Source organism: Chiloscyllium plagiosum, unplaced genomic scaffold, assembly GCF_037043375.1.
Source record: "Chiloscyllium plagiosum isolate Xiang-an unplaced genomic scaffold, Cpla_swu_hap1 HiC_scaffold_32, whole genome shotgun sequence".
NCBI lineage: Eukaryota > Metazoa > Chordata > Chondrichthyes > Orectolobiformes > Hemiscylliidae > Chiloscyllium > Chiloscyllium plagiosum.
The window spans coordinates 13167457-13193863 of NW_028270170.1; the positions used below are offsets into that span (position 1 = coordinate 13167457).

The 26407-nt window shown below is 39.0% G+C and overlaps 1 protein-coding gene across 11 annotated transcripts in view; it reads right to left on the reverse strand.

Moving 5' to 3' along the window:
* Positions 1-26407, reverse strand: part of raraa (retinoic acid receptor, alpha a) — a 583661-nt gene that overhangs the window by 38473 nt on the left and 518781 nt on the right. For all 11 annotated transcript variants that reach the window (XM_087977802.1, XM_087977800.1, XM_087977799.1 and 8 more), the window contains one exon: positions 7978-8119. In XM_087977802.1, coding sequence (XP_087833928.1) covers positions 7978-8119 — 142 coding nt within the window. The remainder of the gene's footprint in view (positions 1-7977; positions 8120-26407) is intronic.

A 26407-nucleotide genomic window follows, 5' to 3' on the forward strand; every position in this document is an offset into this window, starting at 1 on the left:
TACCATTTCAATTACTGTGGTTGGAAGTATGAAGATTCGGCTCCCCCAGAAACCCGACTGCTTAAAGCTTTTACCTCGAACAATTTTTTTTACCTTCGTCTTTATGTTATTTTTACTAAATATTTTAACTTTTATTGCCTTTGCTCCCAATTTCAAGTAATACGTGTCTGCTATCTTAGAATATATAACCTGATCTATGTCATAAAGTGGACAAAAATCCACCAGTAAATCTCAGTGTAACTATTTTTATTTCTGTCCTAAGCTCAAGTAGCATTTGTGGATCCAATAAGATGAGGTCTGTTGACTGAACTGGCAAGTTGTATTAAGCTGCTCAGTGGACCCCACAACACCATTCTTAATGAATCTTTCAGTCTATGTGACATACTTGTTAATGCTTTTGGGCCAGTTGTGGTTTTCTTCAGCTGAGCTCTGTTTTCAGATTCTTTGACTGTTTTTCTTGCTACACATATTCCTTTTGAATGCAGAAATGCATTATTTAACTAGTCCTGCATCAGTTTTAAGAATCATGAGTGCCTGTTGAAGCTGTATGTTCCACTGATTCATCCTAATCTGACAAGTGCCACCCTTGTAAATGATCACTGATCCAGGTATTATCAAGCAGGAATTACAGGAGTCAATGTTGAAAGGATATATTTGAAAGAGGCGCATGAAAGCGGATTTTCTCAAAAATAGCCACTTGCATGAGCACTTTGTGTTTCTCAAGTTGAGGATGACTAATGTTGGGTGATGGAAGACAAATTAGGCATCAACCACTCCCTGGCAGGAGACAGAATAAACACCCCTCTGCAACACAGTGATAACCAGAGTTATGTGCTCAAACTCCAACCTTATTTTTCCATGTCATAGCGAATCAACTGACCTCAAATGAGAACTTATTAAATGCAGCTAATTCTTCTCATGTCCTGCAGTCTCAAAGGGAAACCGCTTTTTGCGCAAATCACCGCAGGTGAGTTTATCTTTCCACCAACCCTTCTGCTACACCAGCGGCAGACATGATCCTGCTCAGTCATGCCTACCACACCCAAAAACTGTCTATGTTTTTGGTTGAAAACCTAAAAGTCTACAGCGGTTATTTGCTTTGGCATTTGCAGAAAGCCTGTTGTCAGACACTCCCAGACGTGGTAGCGGTATGTTTGTAACATTCAATGTTACAGGGTCAGACATGTAGAATTGGGACTAACCAATGCTGACGGTGTATATTAAGTACATATTTACAAGGAGGATAACGCAGTTCTCTCAATAAGACCTACATTTTAAATAAAGAGAACTTTAGTTTCATCAACTTGAAGAATGTTGGTGTAGAAGTTTCTAATATTGAGCACTCTTGGTCATGATTAGACACAGAATAAACCCCAATCATGGTCCAACAGTTTGTTTCAGTACTGACTTCAGGATAGCCATTTCTTAGTGCACCACTGTCATATAGTTCCACCTCCCTTACGAGCCAAAATTCTATTTTTAATTGTTTAACGGAAAAGAGAACTGAGGTAAAAACAAGAGTGACATACATAATTTGTCACTCAAGTCTGCTTTTACTTAAATTAATAAGATGGCAATTTGGCCTTCCAATGGTCTCTAAGGTAGTGTCAACACCAACTTTTGATGAATTAAGCATGTGTCTATGCTTAACAAGTTCATTTTGTGTGGACCTGCCAGATGGTAAAGGCCACATTCGGTACTTCACCTTGGTCTGGTTTTAAACAAATATCTTCAGGACAAAAAGCCAGGTTCCAAGTTGATTTAAAAACAGAAAATGGTGGATAAACTCAGCAGGTTTGGCAGCATCTGTGAAGCAAGAAGCCATGTAAATAAATCAAAATGTTAATTCTGTTTCTCTCACCACAGATGCTGCCAACCATGTTGCATTTCTCCAAAGTTTCCTGTATTTACTTCAGACTTCCAGCATTCCGCAGTATTTTCCTTTGGTCCAGATTGATTTGAATTTTTTTATGTTATGTTTTGGGTATCAAATTACTACACTAGTAATTTTGAGAGTGAATCTGGGGCAGGATCTTTTAATGACAGTGCTGTAACTCCTGGCACAATCTAATGTCCCCTGTTGCTGGTAGTTAGTTACTGTACAATAACATGCACTGCAATTCATGTGGAAGTCCCAAATTCCAATGTCTTGTGCTTCTCATTGTCCTAAGATGAAGTGATCAAAATAGACCTTTTGCTAGTATCGGTTGTTATTTTTTTTTCTTACTTAGACATGGGATGTGGACATCACTGGCAAGGCCCAATTTATTTTCCCTTCCAAACTGGTGTTGCAAAGCTGGTGGCAATTCCTTTTAAATTACAGCAGTCCATGGATGCAGGTACTGTATTGTTATGAAGGGAGTTCCAGGATTTTTAACTCAGTGACAATGAAGGAATAGCAAATGGTTCCAAGACAGAACGGTATGCGGAGTGAAATCTGTAGCTAGTGATGTTCCTGCACACCTGCTGCTCTTGTCATTCTATGCGGTAAAGACTTATGGTTTGGAAGGTGCTGCACACGGAAGAATGGTGAGCTGATGCAGTATATCTTGTAGATGGAACACACTGCTACCACTGTGTGTCATGTGGTTATGAGAACGTGAATGTTGAGAGTGGTGATTGGATGCCAGTCAAGTAATGAGTACTGCATTACTTTCTTGACTTGTACCTTGTGGACAGGTTCTGGGAAGTCAGGAGGTAAGTTACATGCCACAGAATTAGGTGAGTTGGGTCTGGAGAGATACTCGCCAACTTCAGCAATTATGTGTTGGGCAAGAAGACTCACTAGGGAATCTCCAAACTCACCAGAATTAGGGCCCTTAAGCAGTCAATAAATGGAAGATAAAGAGCTTCAACTCAACACCAACTTGATGCCTGGCTTTTTTGACAGGCAAAAGAAAAGGCCAATCTGGGGACACCTGCCAGGTTGTGGGGGGTGGGAGGGTAGGAAGGGTCTCCATTTACCTCGATCTGAGGTAATTTGGGAGCAGAGATGGTGATCAAGGGGTAGCTAAAACGTAACCTCCAGCTGTTTCCTTTTATTCATTCACAGAATGTGGGCACTGCTGACTATGCATAAGGCAGTTAAGAGTCAAACAGCAGTTAATAATCTCATGATAATACTGAGGCCATCACCTCCCCAAAGGGAAGCAGATTCATAGGAACACCACCACATGAAAGTTCTCCATGCTTCAACATCCTGACTTGGAAACATATTACCATATCTTCACTGTTGCTGAGTCAAAATCTTGCAATTCCAACCTTCATACCCAATACCCCCCAACCTCCACAGCAGTACTGTGAGGATGTCTACATCAAATGGAAGCAGCAGTTCAAGAAGCCAGCTCAACACATGTTCTCAAGAGCAATGTGAAGGCAAAGTCTACATTCCCTGAAATAAATATTTTTAAAAATGGAGGATCTCAGCCTTAGGACTCATCCATGCCAGCCTAAGTAAAATTCCAATGTCATGGTAAATCTTAGTTATTATCAAAGAACCTCTCTGCCTTTGGAAACAAATTGTAAACAATCATGGAATCTCATCAGACCTTAATCATTGTTTAAGTTGTTTTATAATTTTTTTCCTTGTGATCTTTTCCTTCCCTCTCTTTATATAATTTTCTGCAACCAATGTAATGCTAGGTTAAATATTCTGACACACCATTGATGGTTCTGATTTTACATGGTTTACCAACAATTCTTCAGTATGATTGGTTAAGGATAAACATGGTTGCTTACTCTGCTGCCCTCTAGCTGTTTTTTTAAAGTGGTTGAATGATGGGAACTTCCCATGCAAACACCCACATAAAATTTATGAAAAGTTCATGTCTACTAAATAACTGCTGCTGTTCAGTCGCTGCAGATCACATATTCACACACGCAAAAAAATTCAAGAGATGTTCAGTTCTCAAGAGTAATAATGTCAGTCTGCCACAAGAGAGGATTGTGTGATTGCCTCACTCACCATGCCATGGGTGGGATTGTGTTTCAAAACTTAGCTCTTGCAGCTGCGTTGGAGAAACCCAGTAGACAGAGTTACACTTGTACATTTGTCCTCAGCAGTGCCTCAATACATGGTGATGTGAACTATTTCCACCAAACACAGTCTTCTATGAACCATCTGGCTTGAGATCGAAGTGCTCTCTGACCTGCCTGAAGCTAGGTGGAAGCCAGTGAAACAGAAATGTGTTTGTTTTCTGATAGCATCGCTTCTTGAGAAAGCAGCTTTTCTCTCCTTCTTAAACTGATTGTGGACAGTCAGGAGCCGGCCCATTATATAAACTCAAGTCATTCCAAAGTTCTCCTTTACTCTTCACTTATTTACAAAGTTGTTGCACTTTCATAAATCTGCACAAGTTACTCACCAAGGCATGCATACCTTTTCTACTGTGATTTTTGAAATCCAACAAAATTGTACAATGAAAAGAGGTTGGCCTGCTCATGGTTTTTTAAATATTTCTTTTGAACTGATTTTTGTCCCAATTTTCCCCATGTACTTCTATCCTGAAGGCACTGACTCCCACTGTGCCATTCTTTGCATAAGGCTCGGCAGTACGTGCAGCAGACTGTTTGATTAAAGAAGGCACAATTTATTTCTTGTTCATTTTTCTCCTCTTGCTCTGAATCAAACATGGAGATTGCTTCGTAATCATCAGAGGTCCCTTAGCACATCTCTTCATGTAAAAGCCAATAAGTGTCAGTAGCATATTCAATTATTACAGGTATTATACTGAAGCTCAATCCAGTTCTGCACACAAACATTCGTAATCAATGTAACTGGATGGAGATCAGCACAGTACCATCAGCTGATTTGTCCATTCCTCCCCCTCAACTCAAAAGTGCTGAAGACAAGTGAAGGCATTCACTTTAACAGCCCTGAAATCATTTAAGTTAGAATACATCCAACGTGAAGATAACAAAAGAGCTCCTTCTTGTTTTTTCTAATTTAGAAAATCAAGTTTTCAAAACTTTGTATAAAAATTAAGATCCATAAGATCCAAATTAAGAAGGTACAACTTCCATAACTCAACAGCCTAAATCAAATCCTAAATCCAACATTAGACATAACCTGCAACTAACATCTGAAAAGTGACAGAAAGTATCGCCAGCGAGCTGCAATTCCTGCTCTGATTGCTCTATAAACTGAATGCAACAATTGGCCTCACGGCCTTGCATGAGGGTTGGACAAAGAATGCTTGATCCAACTCATGCCTGTGACTCTTGCTGAAAAGATTTTGAGAGATGTAGGAGTCATCAAATCCGATGCCTTCTTTAATCAAACAGTCTGCTGCACGTACTGCCGAGCCTTATGCAGAGAATGGCACAGTGGGAGTCAGTGCCTTCAGGATAGAAGTACATGGGGAAAATTGGGACAAACATCAGTTCAAAAGAAATATTTAAAAAACCATGAGCAGGCCAACCTCTTTTCATTGTACAATTTTGTTGGATTTATAGCGAAGTAAAATTTTATGTTTTTCATCACAAGCATGTAGTAACACATACACGCTAAAACTACATAATCTACAATTGAAGGTTAGCTTGCCTCCTTGAAAACTATCCTAGAATTCAGTAAACAGTTTTCTTGATTATTTCTGACAGGGAGTCAAATGTCACATCAAGTTAATCAGTTGCACTTAAGTATTATTTTAGCTCTTTTTCCATTGACCCCTGGTATTACTGTAAAATGCATTTCTGAAAATTACTCTCGCTGAATTTAAGAAATTAAAGACAAGACTTTCCGCAATGCTCTACAGCCGCCTTCTGACATAAAAATGCTTTGTTACCACAAATGTTTTTCTACACCCATTCCATTCATGGCATGGAAAGATTTTTCCTTGTTTTAATTGGGAAGAAGGATCCAAATTAAATTTTAAAGTTAATGAAGACAATCACAAATAAACCATTCATAATGACAAATGGTTCAAAAACTATTACACACCAGTTAAAAATGAGAAAGTTAGGATTAAGAAGGAAGGCCTTTACAAGTTACTGAACTGAAATATTAGCCCTGCTTACCATTCTACAGATTCTGGGATTATATTGAGTTATTTCCACTTTTTCTGTTGTTATTTTATTTTCTTTGCACCAACAGGGAACTTATCACGGAAGACCATTTAAGCCTACAGCATAAATCGGTGCAGGATGCAAATGAGCAAGTGAAGGGGAGTTAATGCAAGAAGTTAGTTAGGTGGAGTTACATTTGACAGTGTAATAGGTCTAACAATTCCTACCCCTTAAAACATATCAGGAGAGGGTTCCCAAAATATGAAGATTTTAACTTAATGCAATTATTATTTCTACAACTTACTGAGCTCTGTTTCCATAAACAACAACTTGCATTTATATTGCTGCTTTAACCCAGTGAAATGGCTGCTATGTGAAGTACACCATATTCAGATCCAACCTAAACAATGTGTGCATTACTTTGCCATATTTACTCTACCACCTGGTTCAACTGAATGTTATTGGACCCCAATACCAAACTTGGAAGCCATGTTTTTGTACATGTGCAACATATCATTATGTGTCATTCCTATGACAACTTTTATAAGATTTTCTTTAGTTTTTTTAAAAAAAGGTCAATATTTGGTTTAATAGGATAGGATGAATTAATTTACTAATTTAGGAGGCCAAGTGAGCGTGGGAACCTGATGTTAAGCCTGAGCTGTGTTTAATGCATGACTCACATGCGTTAATTCAACACAACTAGGTCAGCACATTTGTCTTAAGCAAAATGTAAGCCCCACAAAATTCCAGAGTTTGTCATGAAATCTTTGGGTAATACAGGAAAATCATCCTCAAGAAACTTCACAATAAATTGCTTTTGAAAGCCAGACACTCACCTTACAGACAAATCAGCAACATCCCACAACAGCAATGAGACAAATAACCAGATAGCATGTTCTGATGGTGATGACTGAAAAGATAATTCTCAGTTGGAACAATAGGAGTTGTTCATTAGTATGCATTCTACAGAAGAGATCGTGGTGGAAGCAAATAATCAGCCCATTTCCCAAATCAAACACTTGTGTAAAAATTCAAATGTATTCATAATGGATTGGGCTAATGGTATATATAGTTCCTTTATATTTTTGACACATGCTAAAATGCTTGTAAGGCAGGGATCAATTTGTGTAAAGACATTTTAGACTTCTTCAGGTAAAGCTAATTTAATTTCTGTCATAGTTCAGTTCTGCCAGAATCTGTCTGGATGATGCTCTTCAAAATGCCTAAATCTATTAGGATTTCTTAGAGCAACATGTTGCAACCTGTCACAAATTAGTGTTACACAAATGAAGGTAAGAGGTTTCTATGTAAGCTGTAGGCAGGCATGGGAAGAACTGCCAGTGCTGAGGATTTAGCATCATTGTTCCCATGGAATTCTCTCAATACTTAAAAATGATTTCCCACTAGTGCTGACTTCACTAAATTAACTTCTTTCATTATAACCTTTCCTCTACAGTGGATAGTTCAACTTGAAAGAAACAGTATGGAGGTCCTAGAAGAGAGTTAGTAAATAATGCACAACCTGGTGAGACATGGAGGGGTGTAGATTAGGGAAGATGCAGACTCTAGTTCCAGTGTGAGTAGAGTTAGCGGACCTTAGTGATAGTGGCAATGAAGAGCTACAGTTGTGTGTTTAGAGTCCCTGGGTTTAGGGCATGTAATAAAGCAAAGCACTGATCAGGCAAAATTCTGGAAGAATTTTTAGAAGAGATGATCCAAAGCTTGGTTTAAGTGGTGGGTTTTAACATGGGTGGTCTGAAAGATGAAGAGTGAGATGGAGAGACAGAAGTGTTAAGTAGAATTTGGCAACAAAATATGAATAATACATCTCACAACATGGTCAAAGTTGTGTAAACTTCTGACTATCCCAAGTAGAACTCGTTCATTCTGCATCTCCCTAGGCTGACAGTAATAAGAAATATGCAATGTTCAGAAACGCATGTGTAATATGATCAATTCAGAGAGACTTACATTCCTTGGACATGCCAACTTCCAGGCACTTCTGCAGCCGGCAATACTGGCATCGATTTCGAGTGACTTTGTTGATGATGCAGTTCTTATCTCTGTGGCACGTATACACCATGTTCTTTTGAATGCTTCTTCTGAAAAAACCCTGCACAAAACACAGGGGGAAAATATGGAACTCACATTGAAAATAGACATGTAAACTCTAAAACTGCATTACCAGACACAAAAAAAAACTCAATGGTCCAACTAATAATGACAACAAAAGCTCACAGCTGCAGTCCCCGCTCTATTTGTTATTTGTTTTCAGCCAGTTATATTAAGAACATGACATCTGGCCTCAGCAGACTGGGATCGTGAAAACAAAAGTGGCCAGGGTATCCTCTCCCAATCACTGTGTACCGGACAGCACGTTTTCTTTATTTTTTTCATGGAATGCAGCCATTCTTTTTCACACCTAATTGTCCAGAGAGCAGTTAAGAGTCAACCATATTGCTGTGATCTGGAGTCACTAGCAGGATAGATCAGGCAAAGATAGCAGAATTCCTTCCCTAAAGAACATTAGTAAACCAGATGGGTTTTCATAACAATCAACAGTGGTTACATGGTCATCATTTGGCAAGCATTTAATTCCAGATTACATTGAGTTAGAATTACTCAATGACAAAATAGCACAGGATCATGCTTGGCTTTGAAGCTCTCGATGGTCAAATTTCACATTCATATTCACTGTTTTATGTTCCACGTACAGAATGGATCACCTGGAAAATGTTCTTGCTAGGAACCATTGCACATGGAGCTTAATCCTAACAAGGAGGCGAAAATTAAGGAAATATTAAACAATGAAAGAAAATACAAGGGAGCTGGATCCAAACTTTGTGTCAAATGAATTTATATCACTGTGAGACAGAACGTAGGCTTGGTCTTACAATTGCTCAGAAGATCAGATACGGAGGGATGATCTCAAAACACATCTTAGAAAGCTCTTCCTCACCTCCAGGTGAAAAAAAAGCAAAGAACTTTAGGACAGGTTGCATGCTTGTCTAATTCATACAGATATTTTTCTCAGCACATATAATCGAAAGTGAAGGGAAAACTGACCGAGGCACTACTTCCAGATGTTTACCCTGCGACTACTGCTGGGAGTGTATCTGAATGGATGTTGGCTGGATCAATTCTGACAGCCCCTTACATCTGGAAGGCTCCTGGCATTCACCTTCAAACTCACAGGAATAAAACTTGAGATTTGATATAGTAAATGTCAGAAATCATAAGTGGTGCAGATAAGATTGAGGAAATTGCACACCTCAAAAGTTAGGTTATTTGAGCAACAGATCACCTAACCTGCTCCTCTGCATTTGTAAACCAGTCAGATAAGGTACCACTGTAAGTAGTCAGCTGAAAATCACTAAATTATGGCAGAAACATTTACTTAAATAGATATTTACTCCCCTTTCACTACCAAGTTTAGTGCCAGTTCCTGTCTTATTCTCTTCTACACATTCTCATTCAAAACCTGTGGTTTTAAGAACGATGTTACTTACTTAAAAAAGATCATGCTTAGCATTATTACTCATTATTTTTTAACATAGTAAAACATTCAAAAGCACATTACTGGAGTGCTGTCAAGCAAAACTTGGACATTGAAACACAAAAAAAAACATATTTTGGGGTAAAAATGTAGTTCACAGACAGATTTTAAAAGAGTGATTTTAAGGAAAGGTAAAATTTAGAGGGGCTTATATGGAGATTCTAGGTCTAGACAGAGAAGACTGAATTTACAGTTCCCAATTTGTACATTCTATCTGCATTTTAAGTCCTCTCTGGCCAAAACAGTGAAAAGGAGAGAGCTACAGGTTGTCTATCAAGTGCTACATTGTAGAACATATATCTTTAATGATTTAACGCATGACCTCACCATATACCCATTTCGGGGGCAAGTGGAGGCATGGACGAAGTTGAAAGGGTAGTTTCCAAGAGCTACCTTGTCTTTGACCCCTCTATCCAAGTAACGCTCCTCATGAGGAGCAAAATCAAAAGAGCAACCTTTTCTCGAATGAATACCCTGAAGTGCTGATCTTGACTGACACTCTGGTCAGCAACGTTTGGCAAACTATATGCAGCGTGGGAATGTAGCTGGACTACTAGTCCCTGTCTAACGTTCAGCGACATGGGTTTGAATCACACCCATTCAGATGGTGAAATTTGAATTCAATAAATGGCAACCAGGTAACTCCCTGTTGCAAACCAATATCAGGTTCAGTACTGAGATTTAAGGACGGAAATCTGCCATCCTCACCTGGTCTGGCCTGTATTTGATTCTACATCCACAACAACTTGACTGACTATGCTGCAAATGCTGGTCTAGCCAGAGTTGTTCATATCCCATGTGCAAAATCTACATATACAAGCTCGAGAGTTGGAATATGTGGGATGTGTTCATCTTAAACTTCAAAAGGATGCCTCTCATTCATGTGTTGGTTCCTGTCATGATAACAGAATAGAAAGATTATCCCACAGGGGATGACATATCTGTTACTGAGTAGCCCTCACTATGGACAACGTATAAAGATTGCCCACTATTTTTGCTCTGTCACAAGTAGAGATAAACATAGAGTTCCTACAGTGTCGAGGCAGGCCATTTGGCCCATCAATTCTACACCGACCCTCCGAAGAGCATACCAACCAGACCCATCCCCCCTGTCCTATCCCTGTAACCCTGCATTTCCCATGGCTAACCCAACTAGCCTGCACATCCCTGGACACAACGGGCAATTTAATTTAGCATGGCCAATCTTCCTAACTTGCATTTCCTTGGACTGTGGCAGGAAACTGGAGCATCTGGAGGTAACAAATGCAGACATGGGGAGAATGTGCAAACTCCACACAAACAGAAGCCTCAGGATGGAATTGAACCCAGGTCCCTGACGCTGTGAGGCAGCAGTGCTAATCACTGAGCCACTGTGCCACCCTGTAGTACAAGTGCGTACAGACAGAAAAACAAAATTTATAAGTGAAACTTATCACGCATTTCTGGCTCACAAACATCTTACCGCAACTTATTTCAGCTAAAATAGCATGCTCTGTTTATGTTAATCCCAAGTGCTTTGACCGTGGGAAAGCACACTAAACAAAAACTAAGAACTGTAAGGCCACTGGCCTTCACTGTAACAAATATCCAAATAAAGTCACTTAAGACCAATGGGTAGATCACTGGAAGAGCAAATGAGTGTAACAAGAAATAGATTTTGAAAAGAAAAGCAGTAAGTTCCTTGAAAAGATTATGCACCTCAACTGAATGGAAAATGGCATGCAAATACTTCCTTACTTGCATCTTCAGAGAGGACATTGGCAAGTTTTAAGAAGGAAAAAAACATGTCTTCCCAAATTTCTATAACATTCTGGCATTTTGCCATTCAGAGTGATAAATTTCATTCTCTTATCCTTTTGGTCTTTTATCCTCTTCAATAATTTATGAGTTGCAATTAGAACACCCTCCTGAAATTAAGTGAGTAGCACTGATACCGTTTGCCAACCTGATACCAGGTTTAGAAGTTCCTCCTCAAGTTCAGGGCTGCTCCTGTTGACAGATCTATGACCTTTTTCTCTACATGCATGCAAACCTCCAACTGACTGCACTGGGCTGGTTAACTTGCACTTGTCTGGTAAGTTCATATGCGTTGGTTAATTTAAATAAGTTAAATAAACAGTGTTTGTTTTCAAATACAAAGTAACGGAGTCTGATTTGGAAGTTTATCAAGGCACAAATATACAAAATCAATATAAATTAAGCATATAATACAATTCCAAGCATCAAATGACATGTAAATAAACACGTACATTTATGGAGCTCTTGGTAGGGGAACAGATCCACAGCTGCTTCATACAGGCATGATGAAAATTGGATGGCAAATTAAGGAGTGACTAGCAAGGGATCTAAAAGATAGATTCAAGGTGGTTTTAAGGAAGCTCTTAAAAGAGAGGATAATGAAAGGGTGACAGGCTAAACAGAAAAAGAGTTTATTTTCTGAGTTAAGAAGTTGTTTTTCCCAATGCCAATGCTGAGGTAGACAGCTCACTATTGAGTTTCAGATTAAACAAACTGGTTATACTATACCGTGCTGATGTGCTGGAGTTTAGTTTCATAGTGGGGCATAGTGTGTACAGGTATAGCTTGGAAGTGAAATTGATTTGTTTATCCTTGTAGTGGCTGCAATATAACAGCTAGGTGTAAAATATAAGCTTAGCCGAGTGATTTCAGGGCTGCCTAGAAACTTTTCTGAACTGACTCAATTTAGCAAAGTATTTTTATTACATTGATTATATTTAAAGAATGAAATAGTGCTTGAATGTCAGTGGGTAAGAACTCTGCTCATTCTATTTTGTCTGCTAAATAGTGCTGTAAATGAACATCATAACCTGGGTCTGGTGGAACCATGATCTCTACACATGTACTGTTTCAAAAGGTTTTCATATTGCACTGAAGGTTGTTCTTGACAAGCAACACTGAAACATACACCTGGGGTCTGTATGCACTAATTGCTCTGTACCTCTCCCACTGTTCTCAATGAAGACCTACTGGAAGTTCAATATTGAAGGCAATGGGATACCATGTCCTGCTTTTACTTATAAATGAAAACTTGACAACTCAGCCTCAGGAGGTTTGAATTGATTATTAATATGCATGAGAGCAGCCAACGGAATAACTGAGCATTTTCCCTTCAAGATTTTTGCTATCGTTCAATTCTAGCTTTTGTGCATTTCTGACTTTCCTTTGGCAAGCTCCAGAATTTGCTCTTTAAAGCCGCCTGTTTCTCTTCTTCATTAAAATACTCCTCAAAGCATCTCTCTTCAACTAAGCTTTTGATCATCTGTCCTAATACCATATATACTCATGTACAAGTAGACCCCTTATTTTTGGCCAAAAAATCTTGTATTTTCCACATACCTCGTGTATAAGTTGACTCTAGTTCTTCACAGTTATACATCAATATTTATAAATCCATACGCCTGCCTGTTGCGCTCCACTCCGGCTTTCCAGTCTGCTGGCCGTACTGCTCTGTTCAGGGTCTTCCGGTCTGCCAGCCATCATAATCTACTCCAGGTTTTCAGAATTACTGTAATCCACGGAGTCAGTTTCCGCAGTTTCAGTTACCCGTAATTTACCAGCGCGAACATATTACAGAGAATGTTCAAGGACCAGGGGGCTGCCTGGAACGTAAGTTTCCTATTTTAAATGACCACATGGATATTGAATTGTTTGTTATTGTCTTTCTCTCGCTAGTACTTAAAAAACTTATTACTATTTGAGGGCAGCACGGTGGCTCAGTGGTTAGCACTGCTGCCCCACAGCACCAGGTTCCCAGGTTTGATTCCAGCCTTGGGTGACTGTCTGTGTGGAGCTTTCACATTCTCCCAGTGTCTGCGTGGGTTTCCTCCGGGTGCTCCGGTTTCCTCCCACAATCCAAAGATGTGCAGGTTAGGTGAATTGGCCATGCCAAATTGCCAATAGTGTCAGGTGCACCATTCAGAGGGAAATGGGTCTCGATGGGTTGCTCTTTGGAGGGTCGGTGTGGACGGGTTAGGCCAAATGGTCTGTTTCCACACTGTAGGGAATCTAATCTAATATTCAAAGATGAAATGCAAATGACAATCAAGACTTAAGTACAAATGTTTTTCTTCACGATGTGTCCTTTACTCAACCATAGCAGATATCACCTACATCGTATGAAAATACTTTAATTGTTTTAGCACTTTGTACAAGCTGGGGCCATGTTACTTTGTTTAACGTTGCTAATATTCAAGATAATATTGCTATTTTATATAGCAAGCTGGTTCTTGTTTGTCTATTTGTTAAGTCATGCCAAGCATAAATTTCTTCCCCTTAAAACAATACCTTGTGTATAAGTCAACCCATTAATTTCAGCTCAAAAAAGGTCTTTAAAACTCGACCTGTATATGAGCATATACGGTATTTTTTGTATGTGACAGAGTGATACATTATAGAAACTGACCTTCAGTCCAATCAAACATATAACTGCAAACTAAACTGGTCTCACCTGTCTGTGCCTGACTCATACCCCTCCAATTCATGCACTTACCCAAATATCTTTTAAACACTGTAATTATGGTTCATCTGATAACAGTCTCTGGAAATATCTTCAAACTTTTGCAATGTTAAGGGTGCTTTAAAAATGCAAATTTTTATTACCAGTCCCAGCAATCTTCTAACCAGATGCTAAGTGTACCTTAAGGTACTTGAACTGGACAGGGGACCTTGACAGGGGACCTCGACAGGGGACCTCGACAGGGGACCTCGACAGGGGACACGGACAGAAAGTGAGGACTGCAGATGCTGAAGATCAGAGTTGAAAAGTGTGGAGCTGGAAGAGTGCAACAGGTCAGACAGCATCTGAGGAGCAGGAGAATCAATGTTTCGAGCATAAGCCCTTCATCAGGAATGAGAAGACACAAGCCCTTCATCGAATTCACGTTTTCTGTGGTGGTTAGAGAGCACTGCCTGTGGACCATAGATACTCGACAGTTGTGGTCAGCAGTGAACTCCCAATGTGTATGGTTGGCAGGCAACAACCCCACTGGCAGTGTGAATTTAGAAAATTGGTTCAAATAGCTGTGCAGCCATTTTCATTCCTGTGTGTACTTCTAAAGTATGCTGACCTCATTACAGACAGCTGTTTTTAAGTGCACTGGTGATAGGAGCAGATCCTTGTAAGTCTGTAAAAGACAGGTGTCCTTACACAATGCATTCAACACTGCTACTGATACATTATGGTGACATTCCCATTGCATCAATGTATATAAACTTAGAGGTATTGGTTTTAGATAATTATACAACTGATCCAAGCAAAATTCTTACAAAAGCAAATACTTGCAAAAAAGCTTCGTATTAATTCCCATTGTATATAAATCATTGATGTCAGCCGAGAATCCAAATCCAAAATTGACGCCTAAACAGAAATAAAATACTGCCAGAGTATTAATTTTTCAACTGCTCAGCCCATTATGCAGAGTTAGCCAATCCACTACTAAATTTCCTTCACACACTGTGGAGTATTTTAAAGCTTTATTGTCAGCCTTTGGTCTGACAGTATTAAACTGTATCTCTGATGCAAGTTTTATAGGTTCACCTCTATAGATACTCCCTTCTTAGCAGCACTGTAGACAATGCTACACAAACAGGAACATCAGAATAATGGGCCATTCAGACCCTCAAGCCTGCTCCGTCCTTCAACATGATCATGATTGATCTGTGGCCTAACTCCATATACCTCTTTTGGGACCATGACCCTTAATACCCTTGCTTAACAAAAAATTATCCATCTCAGATTTAAATTTAACAATTGAAGGACCATCGATTGCTGTTTGAGGAAGAGAATTAGGAGTTGAAACTTTATTGCTGGAACAGCACAGCAGGTCAGGCAGCATCCAGGGAACAGGAGATTCGACGTTTCGGGCACAGGCCCTTCTTCAGGAAAGAAGGAGAATTAGGAGAAAATGAGGACCGCAGATGCTGGAGATCAGAGTCGAGTGTGGTGCTGGAAGCTAACTTTACATGCAGAAGTGTTTTCTAACATCTCTCCTGAATGGTTTGATCCTAATTCTTAAACAATGCCACCTCATTCCAGAATTTTCAACTAGTGAAAATAGTTTATCTTTATCTACCCTGCCTTTCCCTGTTTTATATCCTGAAGACCTTGATTAACCTCTTAACCTTCTAAATTCTAGACAATAAATGCCTAATTTGTCTAATTTCTCCTCATAATTTAACCCCTGAAATCGAGTTCTCATCATTGTTAACCAGTGCTGAACTCCTCCAGATTCAAAACATCCTTCCTAAGATGTAGTGCCCAGATCTGCTCACAGTACTCTAAGTGGGGTCGAACTAGGGTTTTGTATAACTGCAGCATAATGTCTGCATCCCTATACCTACTGCCCTTTAGGCACAGAGTTGTACAGCACAGAAACAGACTCTTTGGTCTAACTCATCCATGCTGATTGGATATCCTACATTAATCTAGTCTCATTTGCCAGCATTTGGCCCATATCCTTCTAAATGCTTCCTATGATATACCCATCCAGATGCTTTTTAAATGTTGTAATTGTATCAGCCTTCACCACTATCTCTGGCAGGTCATCCATACACACACCATTCTCTCCATGAAGAAATGGCCCCTTAAGTCCCTTTTATATCCTTTTCTAATCACCTTAAACCTATGCTCTCTAGGTTTGGACTCCCCACCTCAGGGAAAAGACCTTGGATATTCACCTTATCCATGCCTCTCATGATTTTATAAAGTTTTATAAAGTCAGCCCTCAGCCTCTGACACTCCAGGGAAAATAGCCCAGCCTATTCAGCCTCTTCCTATAACTCAAACCCTCCAATCCTGGCTACATTCTTGTACAAATTTTCTGAACCCTTTCAAATTTCATATCTTTCCTATAGCAGGGAGACCAGAATTGAATACAGTATTCCACAAGTGGCCTAACTAACGTCCAGATACGAAGGCCAGTATTCCATTAACTTTCTTGACCACTTGCTGCACCTGTTTACGGCATTTTTAAAGAACCCCAAGTCTTTTTGAACTTTCATAATATTTAACTTTGCACCTTCTAAAGCGTAGGTTGGAAATGGATAACCTCACACTTGCTTATAATAAAATTCATCTGCAACAGCTTTTCCTATTCACCTAATATATTAATATCTGTTGTCAACACTGTCTACAATGCTGACCAATTTCATGCTGTCAGCAAATTTGATTGTTTGACTTTTTATGTCATTATCCAAGCCATTCATGAATATTGTGAATAATTGAGGCCCCAACACAGATCCCCGAGGAATGCCACTAGTCATGTCCTGTAATTTGAGTACTTACCCATCATTTCAATTCTTCTGGCACTCATCCAATTTCATATCCATATCAGTAATTTGCTCTCAACACTGTGGGCTTCCACCTTAGCTAACAATCTCTTGCGTGCAAATGCCTTCTGGAAGTCCATACGAAAAAACATCTATTTACTTACCTCTACCCACCACCTTTGTCACCTCTTCAAAAATCTCTGAGGTTTGTCAGGCATCACCTACCCTCAAGAATCTATGCTGACACTCCCTGATTAACTGAAATTTTTTTTGAGGTGATCAGTTACTCTATTCTTCATAATATACTCCAACAATTCCCTATCCCAGATGTCAGGCTAACAACCTCCTTTAATACCCGCAGATGGAAACCATTGTGGGGAGGCAATGGCCTAGTGGTATTATTGCTGGACTGTTAATCCAGAGACACAGATAATATTCTGGGGACCTGGGTTTGAATCCTGCCGTGGCAAATGGTGGATTTTGAATTTACTTTTAGAAAATCTGGAATGAAGAGTCTAATGATGAACATGAAACCATGGTTGATTATCAGAAAAACCCATCTGGTTCAGTCATATCCTTGAAGGAAGGAAACTGCTATCCTTACCTGGCCTGGCCCACATTGGACGCCAGACCCACAGCAACGTGGTTGACTCTTAACTACCCTCTGGGTAATTAGGGGCAGCAGCGCCATCACCTCATGAATGCATTTTTAAAAAAATTGATGATTTACTTAAGCTAATTTTATTCACTCCTAGTCTCCAGTCCTCTTAATTTCTTTGGGACTTCCAACAACCTATCCTCCTCTTCTGCTGTGAGGATACATGGACTGCAGCTGTTCGAGAATATAGTTTACCACTACCTTTGCCAGGGCAGTTAAGGATGGGCTACTGCTGGTCTAGCCAGCGATACCCACGTCTCACGAACAACTAATAAAACAAACCATCTTCTTTCATTTCTTCTAAAGGAACGAACCATTACCATTGTACAGTATGTCAGCAGTCCTTGATCCAAGTAGGTGATAAATGTTTTTCTGAGCCTGCGTAATATGTTTCAGCAGGTCATTCAAATGTAGATGCCTTCCAACCTAAGCTGGGCTTGCTCACACTCAATGTTCAAAGGTGGCAATTTAAGACTAGGAACCTTGGATGGTGATGCAGTTCATACCTCAAAAGAGCTACAGCTAATTTAGTACAGATCTTGGAATTGAACTGGGAGCCTGGATTTTTTAATATTTCAGTTCTATTTTGGCTTTATCAAATTGAGCCACGCAAGGAAAAATATTTTTAATTGTGTTTTTAAATTGCTTCATTTTTGCTGATGCAAGTATCATCCATGTAGAAGTTATCTGTACTTGTTGTTAAAGAGGTGGAAACAGTTTGACAAAATTCATTTCCACAGCCTTTTGAAAAATCATTTTTGCACAGTATACAATTTTGCTAAAATCAAAACTGGAAGATAAAGAAGGAAATGGAAAATGTATTAGCTACAGGGTATTTACAGATTTGGTGTGTTTATTTACAAAATATTAAAATCTAAATCTAAAATACCTAGCTGCTGCGCTACATTTTTTGCATGATATTCGAATGCATTCTACGTTTACATGAAATTGGTATGCTGATATTATACTAAGAACTGAAAGATTTTATGCAAATTTTTCACAGTTGAGAAAAACAACCAAAATTTATGCTTTGTCTTTAATGAACATTAAGAAAGCTTTTGCAAGTTTCTTCAAAGTTCAATAATCAATATCACTGTCATCTTGATCTTCTTTCAGGCACAGGTTTTAGCTTTAAAGAGTCAGAGGCAAGAGACTTCTTACGAAACCAAGGCGGACACATATGGTTTAGTGATACATTAAATAGTAACTTACCTCACTCAGTCAACAAGGGAACTGCGGTGGTAAAACTGTACTAACAGACCTCACACAGAAGGAAAACTTGTGGCTTTTTTGAACTCAACAGATTTTTTTTAACATCACTGACATTTGTGGGACGATTCAGTACTATTTTAACGTTTGAAGCAAGATTTTGACATTAGAAAAAAATATATTTTGCTGAGATTGTTGTTCATATGTTTTGAATTATGCTTGATAGAGAAATACCCCCTGAAGAGTCATATTGAAGCTATTTTTTCAGGCAACCCCTCTCTGAGTGATATCAAGAGCCAGTGGACTCTGCAGGTCAGCACCACAGCCTCCAGTCCTAGCATAACAAGATACAATGAAATGAAGTTATGTATCTCTAAACAGTGCTGCCAAACTGCAAATTTTTATGGGCTGTTCATTTCAGCTAGAACATCTGTGTCAGCATGAAAAGTCCACCAGGTGCAGATACTGCTTTTCCCATATTTTAGACAGGAATTAGGTATTACAAGATGAGTGTAATGAAGGCTGCTTCAAATTCTTTGGCAAATGCTTTGGAATGCTGCAATTTGTGTAATTAGGCCAACCTTGGCTTGATTTCAGTGTTTTTACAACAGTCTCTTAATTCATATGCAAATGAGATTTTTTTGTTACTGTTAATAAGGGAATGCTATGCACTGCTCATAGTCCTAATGTTTCTTTGACATGATGAATTCCTGAACAAGCATATTAACCAGTAATACAACAGCAAAATACTACAGAAGCTGCAAATTTGTCATTTAAAAAGAGAATATTAAAAATACTCCACAAGTCAGTCTGTATCTTTGGAGATAGGAATAGGATTAGATTAGATTAGATTCCCTACAGTATGGAAACAGGCCCTTCAGCCCAACAAGTCCACACCAACCCTCCGAAGAGAACCCACCAGGACCCATCCCCTTACCCTATATTTACCGCAACTAATGCACCTAACACTATGGCCAATTTAGCATGGCCAATTCACCTAACCTGCACATCTTTGGAATGTGGGAGGAAACTAGAGCACCCGGAGGAAACCCACGCAGGCATGGGGAGAATGCGCAAATCCATGGGGATTAAATGATTCAAGTTGATGACTTTTCATTAGAACTGGGAAAGAAAAATTAAAGATGAAAGAGGTTTTAAGCAATGACAAAAAGCAGGGAAAGGTTGGTTGGAAGGGGAAAGAACAAAAGGGAAAGCAATTAAATTACAAAGGGGGGGGTGACTGCAAACAACAAATGCCAATCAACCAATGCATTTCCCTTGTCGATAGTCTGCTTTTATACAATTTGACTTTAAAGTATTAGGTAGAAATCTTAATCAGTTCTCTTATTATAATTACCCTATAGTAATGAAAGTAGGGGGACCAGGCTGTCAACGTTGATGCCAGGTTCACTGGCCATAGCTCATCCAAGTGCCTCATAATGGGCCAGAAGCAGAACAGGAGCCCTTTTAAAATATACTGAACTGGAAAGGAACCCAGGCAGTCAGTGCAATAGTTCATCCATTGCTTTTCACTGCCACAGTCACCAACCGACTGAGTAATTTTACCAGCAAAGTGCCCAAGAAATTTAGTATATTTATGTTTTTCAAACCATCTGTTTCCCTTGTCATCCACTGGGATGGGAAATGCTAGGTCAGGCTTCATATTCTGCTGTCAAGGTCAATCTCTTGACAGGTGATCACTTTTCCAAGCCCAGTCTTATTAGCTGTTCCTTGCTACAAAGATGCTGCACTCCGTTGCTGTCAAGAAGTCTATTCAAGCCCAACCAAGGGCAAAGGGACTGAGAGAACGAACATAATCAAGTCTGAGTAATAGTTACTACTGTGTATCAAGTTTGGGTCTAATGAACACACGAGTTCAGCACTATCTCAGAAGTGAAAAAATAACTAGTAAATGAAGGTCAGTTTAGTTTAATAGGTTTAACAGCAGTTCATCGGATGTAATTAAATAAACCCAATGACCTTAATTTAGAGTGCTTCAGGTTCTAATGGCTTATAATTCATCAAAACTCTGAATCAAGATTATCTATGAGGTAACCACCCAACTAAAAATACTCAGGAATGCCAGTGTAATATGAGGAGTCGTCCTTCAAGAAATGAATAAAAGTCTGATACCAGACACAAAAAATAGTCACCTTGCCTTGCAATCAATAATGAAAACTTCAAGGACTTAAAATAACTTAAGAATCTTAATGCCGTATCTCCAGTATTGCTAAGCTTCCCTACTGTGTCTAAATATAAACAGCTTAACCCTTTGACACAACTGACCTCTGTCATGGGATAGTAGAAAAGCCAATTACTGTGCATTTTCTATTTAAAACACAAGCACGTCCTCGTACAGATTGAACCCCTTGTAATACAGTTAATCTAATCTACTCTCTGGAATCTCCACCAACACCCCCCACACCACTCCTCTTCCTTTTAGGTGCTCAGTGCAAACATAGCTCTCAAACCAAGCTGTGGTCAATCCTCCTAATCTCCTAATTCTTTCATTCACTAATGATTTCCTTCCAAAGCCATTAGCTTTGCTTCCTGTGGCCTCCTTTATCTTCTTTAGCTACAGTGCACAAATTCACAGGGAGGGTCCAATTCAAGACTGATCTTGAGCTTGAATGATCCAGAAGTTGGACTTAAATGGAATCTGTTTTTTTGCCTCCCAAAACAATCTATCTCGCATGATATAAATAAGAGATAGTGTGAATGCCAACTAGGAGAAAGATTGAAAACTACCTCTTTCAGTCTTTAATAGGCTACTATTCAGCTGCTGCTCCAAGGACTCAGAATTACCCCACTGCCCCCTCTACAGTTGGTGTTTGATTTGTCATACATACGTCACATGTTGACTGGCTCACTTGCAGTTGGATTAATCCCAGTGACAGTGGGATAAGACCTTCAAATGGTACGAATTGGCCGTTTAAAATTGGCCTCAATTGGAGACAGGGAAGGAAGACCAGCCATGTGCCTTCTTGCCCACACCTAGTTGCGTAGATGTTGGAAGGTGAAAATGTTTGGGTTCACCAACACCCTGCCTAATCAAATGTTCATTCAGCCTCCAAGATCGCCACCAACGAGAGCAGATAATTCCACTCTACCAGGTAATTCCTTTAAATTGGCACTGGATCATCAATGATCCTACGATCCCATATAAAGCTATTCTAATGTTTCTGAATGCAAGACCTCTGCTTTTCTTTCAGGCATGACTGACTGACTACCTAGCATTTATTGCCCATCACAAATTGTACTTGAGAAGGTGCTGGTGAGCTCGCCTTTTTGAACTACTGCAGACCATGGAAGGGTAGGTAAGCCCAATGCTGTCAGCAAGGGACTTCTAGGACTATGAACCAGTAAAATGCATTGATATAGTTCCAAGTCAGGATGGTGCATGGCTTCAAGGGGAGTTAGCAATGCTCCCATTAATCTGTTGCCCTTATTCTTCTGGGTGGTTGAGGCTGTGGGGTTGTATTAGTGCTCACCTTTTCACCTCTTGAGTGCTGACTTGTCTGTCGAACAAGTTTGATAAAAAGCACTGATTTCTTGCCAAAATGATAATTTGTCATGGGTGAGTTAGAAGTCAAATAGCAGAAGTTGCTATCATGGTTAACTTTAAATCTTGTCCTTAGCAATCTCCACACTTAGTCAACGTTAAAAAGGAACCATGCAATAGGGATTAAGAGTAGAAATGGCCTTTCTTTCCCCTTCCATTGTGTAAACGTTTGAGTTCAGAGCAGTTGAATAACATTAAAACTGGAATATTCATTGCAAACAGCAAAGGGCACTTGTGGTACAGTGGTAGTGTCCCTTTGAGCCAGAAGGCCTGGCTTCAAGTCCTACCTGCTCCAGTGATAAGTCATAACATATCTGAACAGGTTGATTAAAAATATCACAGCAAACAGCACAGTTTCTCACTAAGACACTGAGGAACAAACATGATGCTATCAGTCCCAAACCTGTCACTTTGTAAAGACTGTTGCTGCCAGTTTTGATTTAGCAGCAATTCTCAAAAATGCTAATAAAGAAATAATGGGATGGAAGACATTTCAGGATCTGATGTTTTCTCGCCAAATGCAGAAGCTGAAGACATGGCAAATACCTTAAACTGATTTTGTAAAGCTCTCAATTTAGAAATACTGCTCTGAGGGAAGAAACTCTCTTATGGAACCCCATTAGTTAAGCAGCAAGGTGAAGGAAACCGAGTTTAAGTGATCAAGTCATTTATGGCACAGAAGGAAGCCATTCAGTCCATCAAATATATGCCAGATGAGAGACCTATTTATTTGAAATCAGTTATGGGAAAACTCACAGAATCTTTACTTGGCACGAACAACTTGACTATTGCTGATTGAAGGATGCTCTGGTCTCATTTTAAAATAAAATAAGGTTCTGTTAATTTAGATACAATTCCTTTTGTTTAGGGACTCGGGAAGAAAGAAACAATCTTAAAAACAGGGCTAAGACATTCAGAAGCAAAGTCAGAAAGTACTTTTTCAAACAAAGAATAGAATCTGAAACTCTCCTGCTCAAATAGAACTAGATGCTGAGGCAAGCAGTACTTTCAAAACTGAAGTAGATTATGCTCTAATTCATGAAGGGTATCATGGGAATGGAACAATCATAGGCAAATGGGATTCAGGTAACTATCAGTTATGATATAATTGAATGGCTCAAGTGATTGATTAGTTTCCACCGTTTGAAATGTTCCTGTGTTTCCACCGTAGAGGCTGGACAATAAAGGTTTATGTCATATGTAATACTAAGGTAGTGTTGCTCTATCAGAGATGCTTTCTTTTAAATGAAGTTTTTAGCTAATACATTTTCTCCATGGATCTTTGCAACTGCAAGGCAAAATTTACAAGATGGACAGAAAATGTTGCAATGTCATTGAACCAAAGGTCATTTTAGCCCAAACCAACGACCACATACGCAAAAATCACTGAAAAAACTCAGTCAGTAAGTGGAAATGTGGTCTACCTTTACTCTTCCATCCCAGATGTAATGAAACCAGCTACAGCACCCCCAAATAACATCCTGGTTAAAGATCACCATCAAGTCTATACTGGGAGCAGAACTGCTGAAACCACTGAAAACAAGGATTCATCATGCTGAGAACAATGTTGCAGTTAAACAAAAAATAACTGAAACAACAGGACAATGTAAGATATTGTAGGAACACAATGTATGATACTGCAGGAACACAGTGATTAACCTCAAGGACAGATTGAAATAAAGAGTTTATGGTAGCAAATGACAATTTCCTTAATTGGCAATAACTGAAGCTCCCATTACAAAGGTATAAAAAGGAAGATGACTTTGGAAATAGCTAGAACCTACAAGAAGCATTAAAGAAGAGGTTATATGAATGCGCAGTTTTATATCTTGGTAAGTGTATCTGCTGTTTTGAAATCTGCGCGCCTGAGTTTCTTTTCGGGTCTGAACTGAATTACAGTAACTGATTCAAACTGACCTGCGTTTACACACTGATTAAATTTGTAAATTATGTATAGTTGTTTCCTGTGCCTGGCCACTGCATATAATTAGTTAATCTAATTACATAAAACAGTACCCAGCTTGAAACATGGGATGTCTTGTAACAAGTGAAGCATCTGATTTATAACAGGAAATCAATAATTTAAGGCTTCTCAGACTACATATTAGTGAATTGTTACTTATGAATAAGGTGAGTGGAGATTCAATACTGGAGAATAGGAGTACAGTTAATATCTAAGAAAGCTTAGTGATATGTAAGGCATTATGGAAGTTCATCTTAAAGTTGTGTCCCCAAATTCTCAAGAGATTCAAGGTATTCTTGCTTTGTCTTACACATTTGGGGCTTTTAAAGAAATTAAATGAGATTTCAACTTGATGAACTGAGCGAAGCTTTGCATTGTATCTTTAGAATTTACAAGCATGATCAACAAAAACCTCAGTAACGGGAAGTGCTTGAAGGTCTTCTGCCATCCAAACAACTAACAGTGTTTTCTGATGGCTCTGTATTGACTGCATCCAGGTCAAATTTATTTTACTACTTTGATGTAAGGGGAGTAATAAGGGGAAATGAAGAGCTCGCAATTATGATGGGGAGAAAGGATTTAGCAAAATTTGAGATTAATATGAAACATAAGCATTGCCTTGTGTATGAGATATGGGGAATATCAGCAGCAAAAACCTATTAATTTCTTTTAAATGCAATGAGCTAAAGTTCTATCGATACCAATTGGTTAAATTTCACAGAAGTATGAAAGTTATCTGTTTCTGTGTGTTTTAATATACTTGTATTATCGAAGGAAGCAAATGGTATATAGTTAGACAGGCCTAAGGTTTTGTTATTCTAAGGTAGAAATGGTATAAGTTGAAGAAATCCTTTCTGTTTTCAATACAATGTTCGCAAGCTCGAAATCAAAGAGGAGTAGACAAGATTCATTCAAGCTGTAACTCACTGTGATAGAATTTATGTTCAGTTAATGAGGTAAATTACGTATTAATTGATTGAAAATTTTTACATTATTTTTATTTTAAGTTGAATTGTGCAGCAAGTCCTAAAAAACCCAGAGGTCATTTTACACCCTCATTAATTGTGTAAGGAGTTAAGATAAAATACAAAGGGAGATGTGAAGATCAGCTACAGGATAACATTTTGTTTTAAATCAATTAACATTCTTTTCAAGCAAATATGTTTGAAGCTTTTGCATTGGCTGACTTCACCATCCATCCTTCTAAAGATTTCAAAGCTTGTACAGCCAAGAAATAACCTGCATCTTATTTCTTACTTCCCAATTTCTTACTTCCCGCCTCAGGCGACTGACTGTGTGGAGTTTGCACGTTCTCCCCTTGTCTGCGTGGGTTTCCTCCGGGTGCTCCGGTTTCCTCCCACAGTCCAAAAGATGTGCAGGGTCAGGTGAATTGGCCATGCTAAATTGCCCGTAGTGTTAGGTAAGGGGTAAATGTAGGGGTATGGGTGGGTTTCGCTTCGGCGGGTCGGTGTGGACTTGTTGGGCCGAAGGGCCTGTTTCCACACTGTAATGTAATCTAATCTAATCTAATTGTTAATCGCTTAAATTTGTTTGAATATTTACTAATAAAATTTCACTAAATTGCAATGCTGAATTTACGAGAAATTTTGCCATACTGGGAGATTTCTTTAAGTGATCATTGGTCAATTAAATGGATATTTAGCCAACAACACGTATTGCGGTGGCAGAAAGAAACTGGAAAACAATCAAATGCATACTTTGCAGATTAACCCTTTCAAGGGCTCTCAAGAAGAGCCACAATGGATGTCCTGTTCTTTATTGCAGGCTACATGTATGTCTTTCTTCTGACAAAGAGCATGAAAAGAAGTGTGAAGGAACCCTAAAGAAAAGAAGTAACATGGGTACAACCTTTAAATATATCAATCAAAAATCAAACCAGTGGAAGTGAGGTAAGATTTCGAAGAATAGTTAATACCTTTTTTTGCAGCTGGTTGTGTTACAGTGAATAAGAAACATGCACTTTGTAACCTGGTCACTACTTTATATATTCTGACCATGCATGGGGTGATAATCACAGACATCCACACACTTGCCAGTCTTTTGATCAGGTAGCCTAAAAGCTACTTGGATTTGAGATTACATGTTGCATGATTTTTCTATCTGTGGAAACGATACCTTGTATGAGAGGCAACTAATATGTGAAAT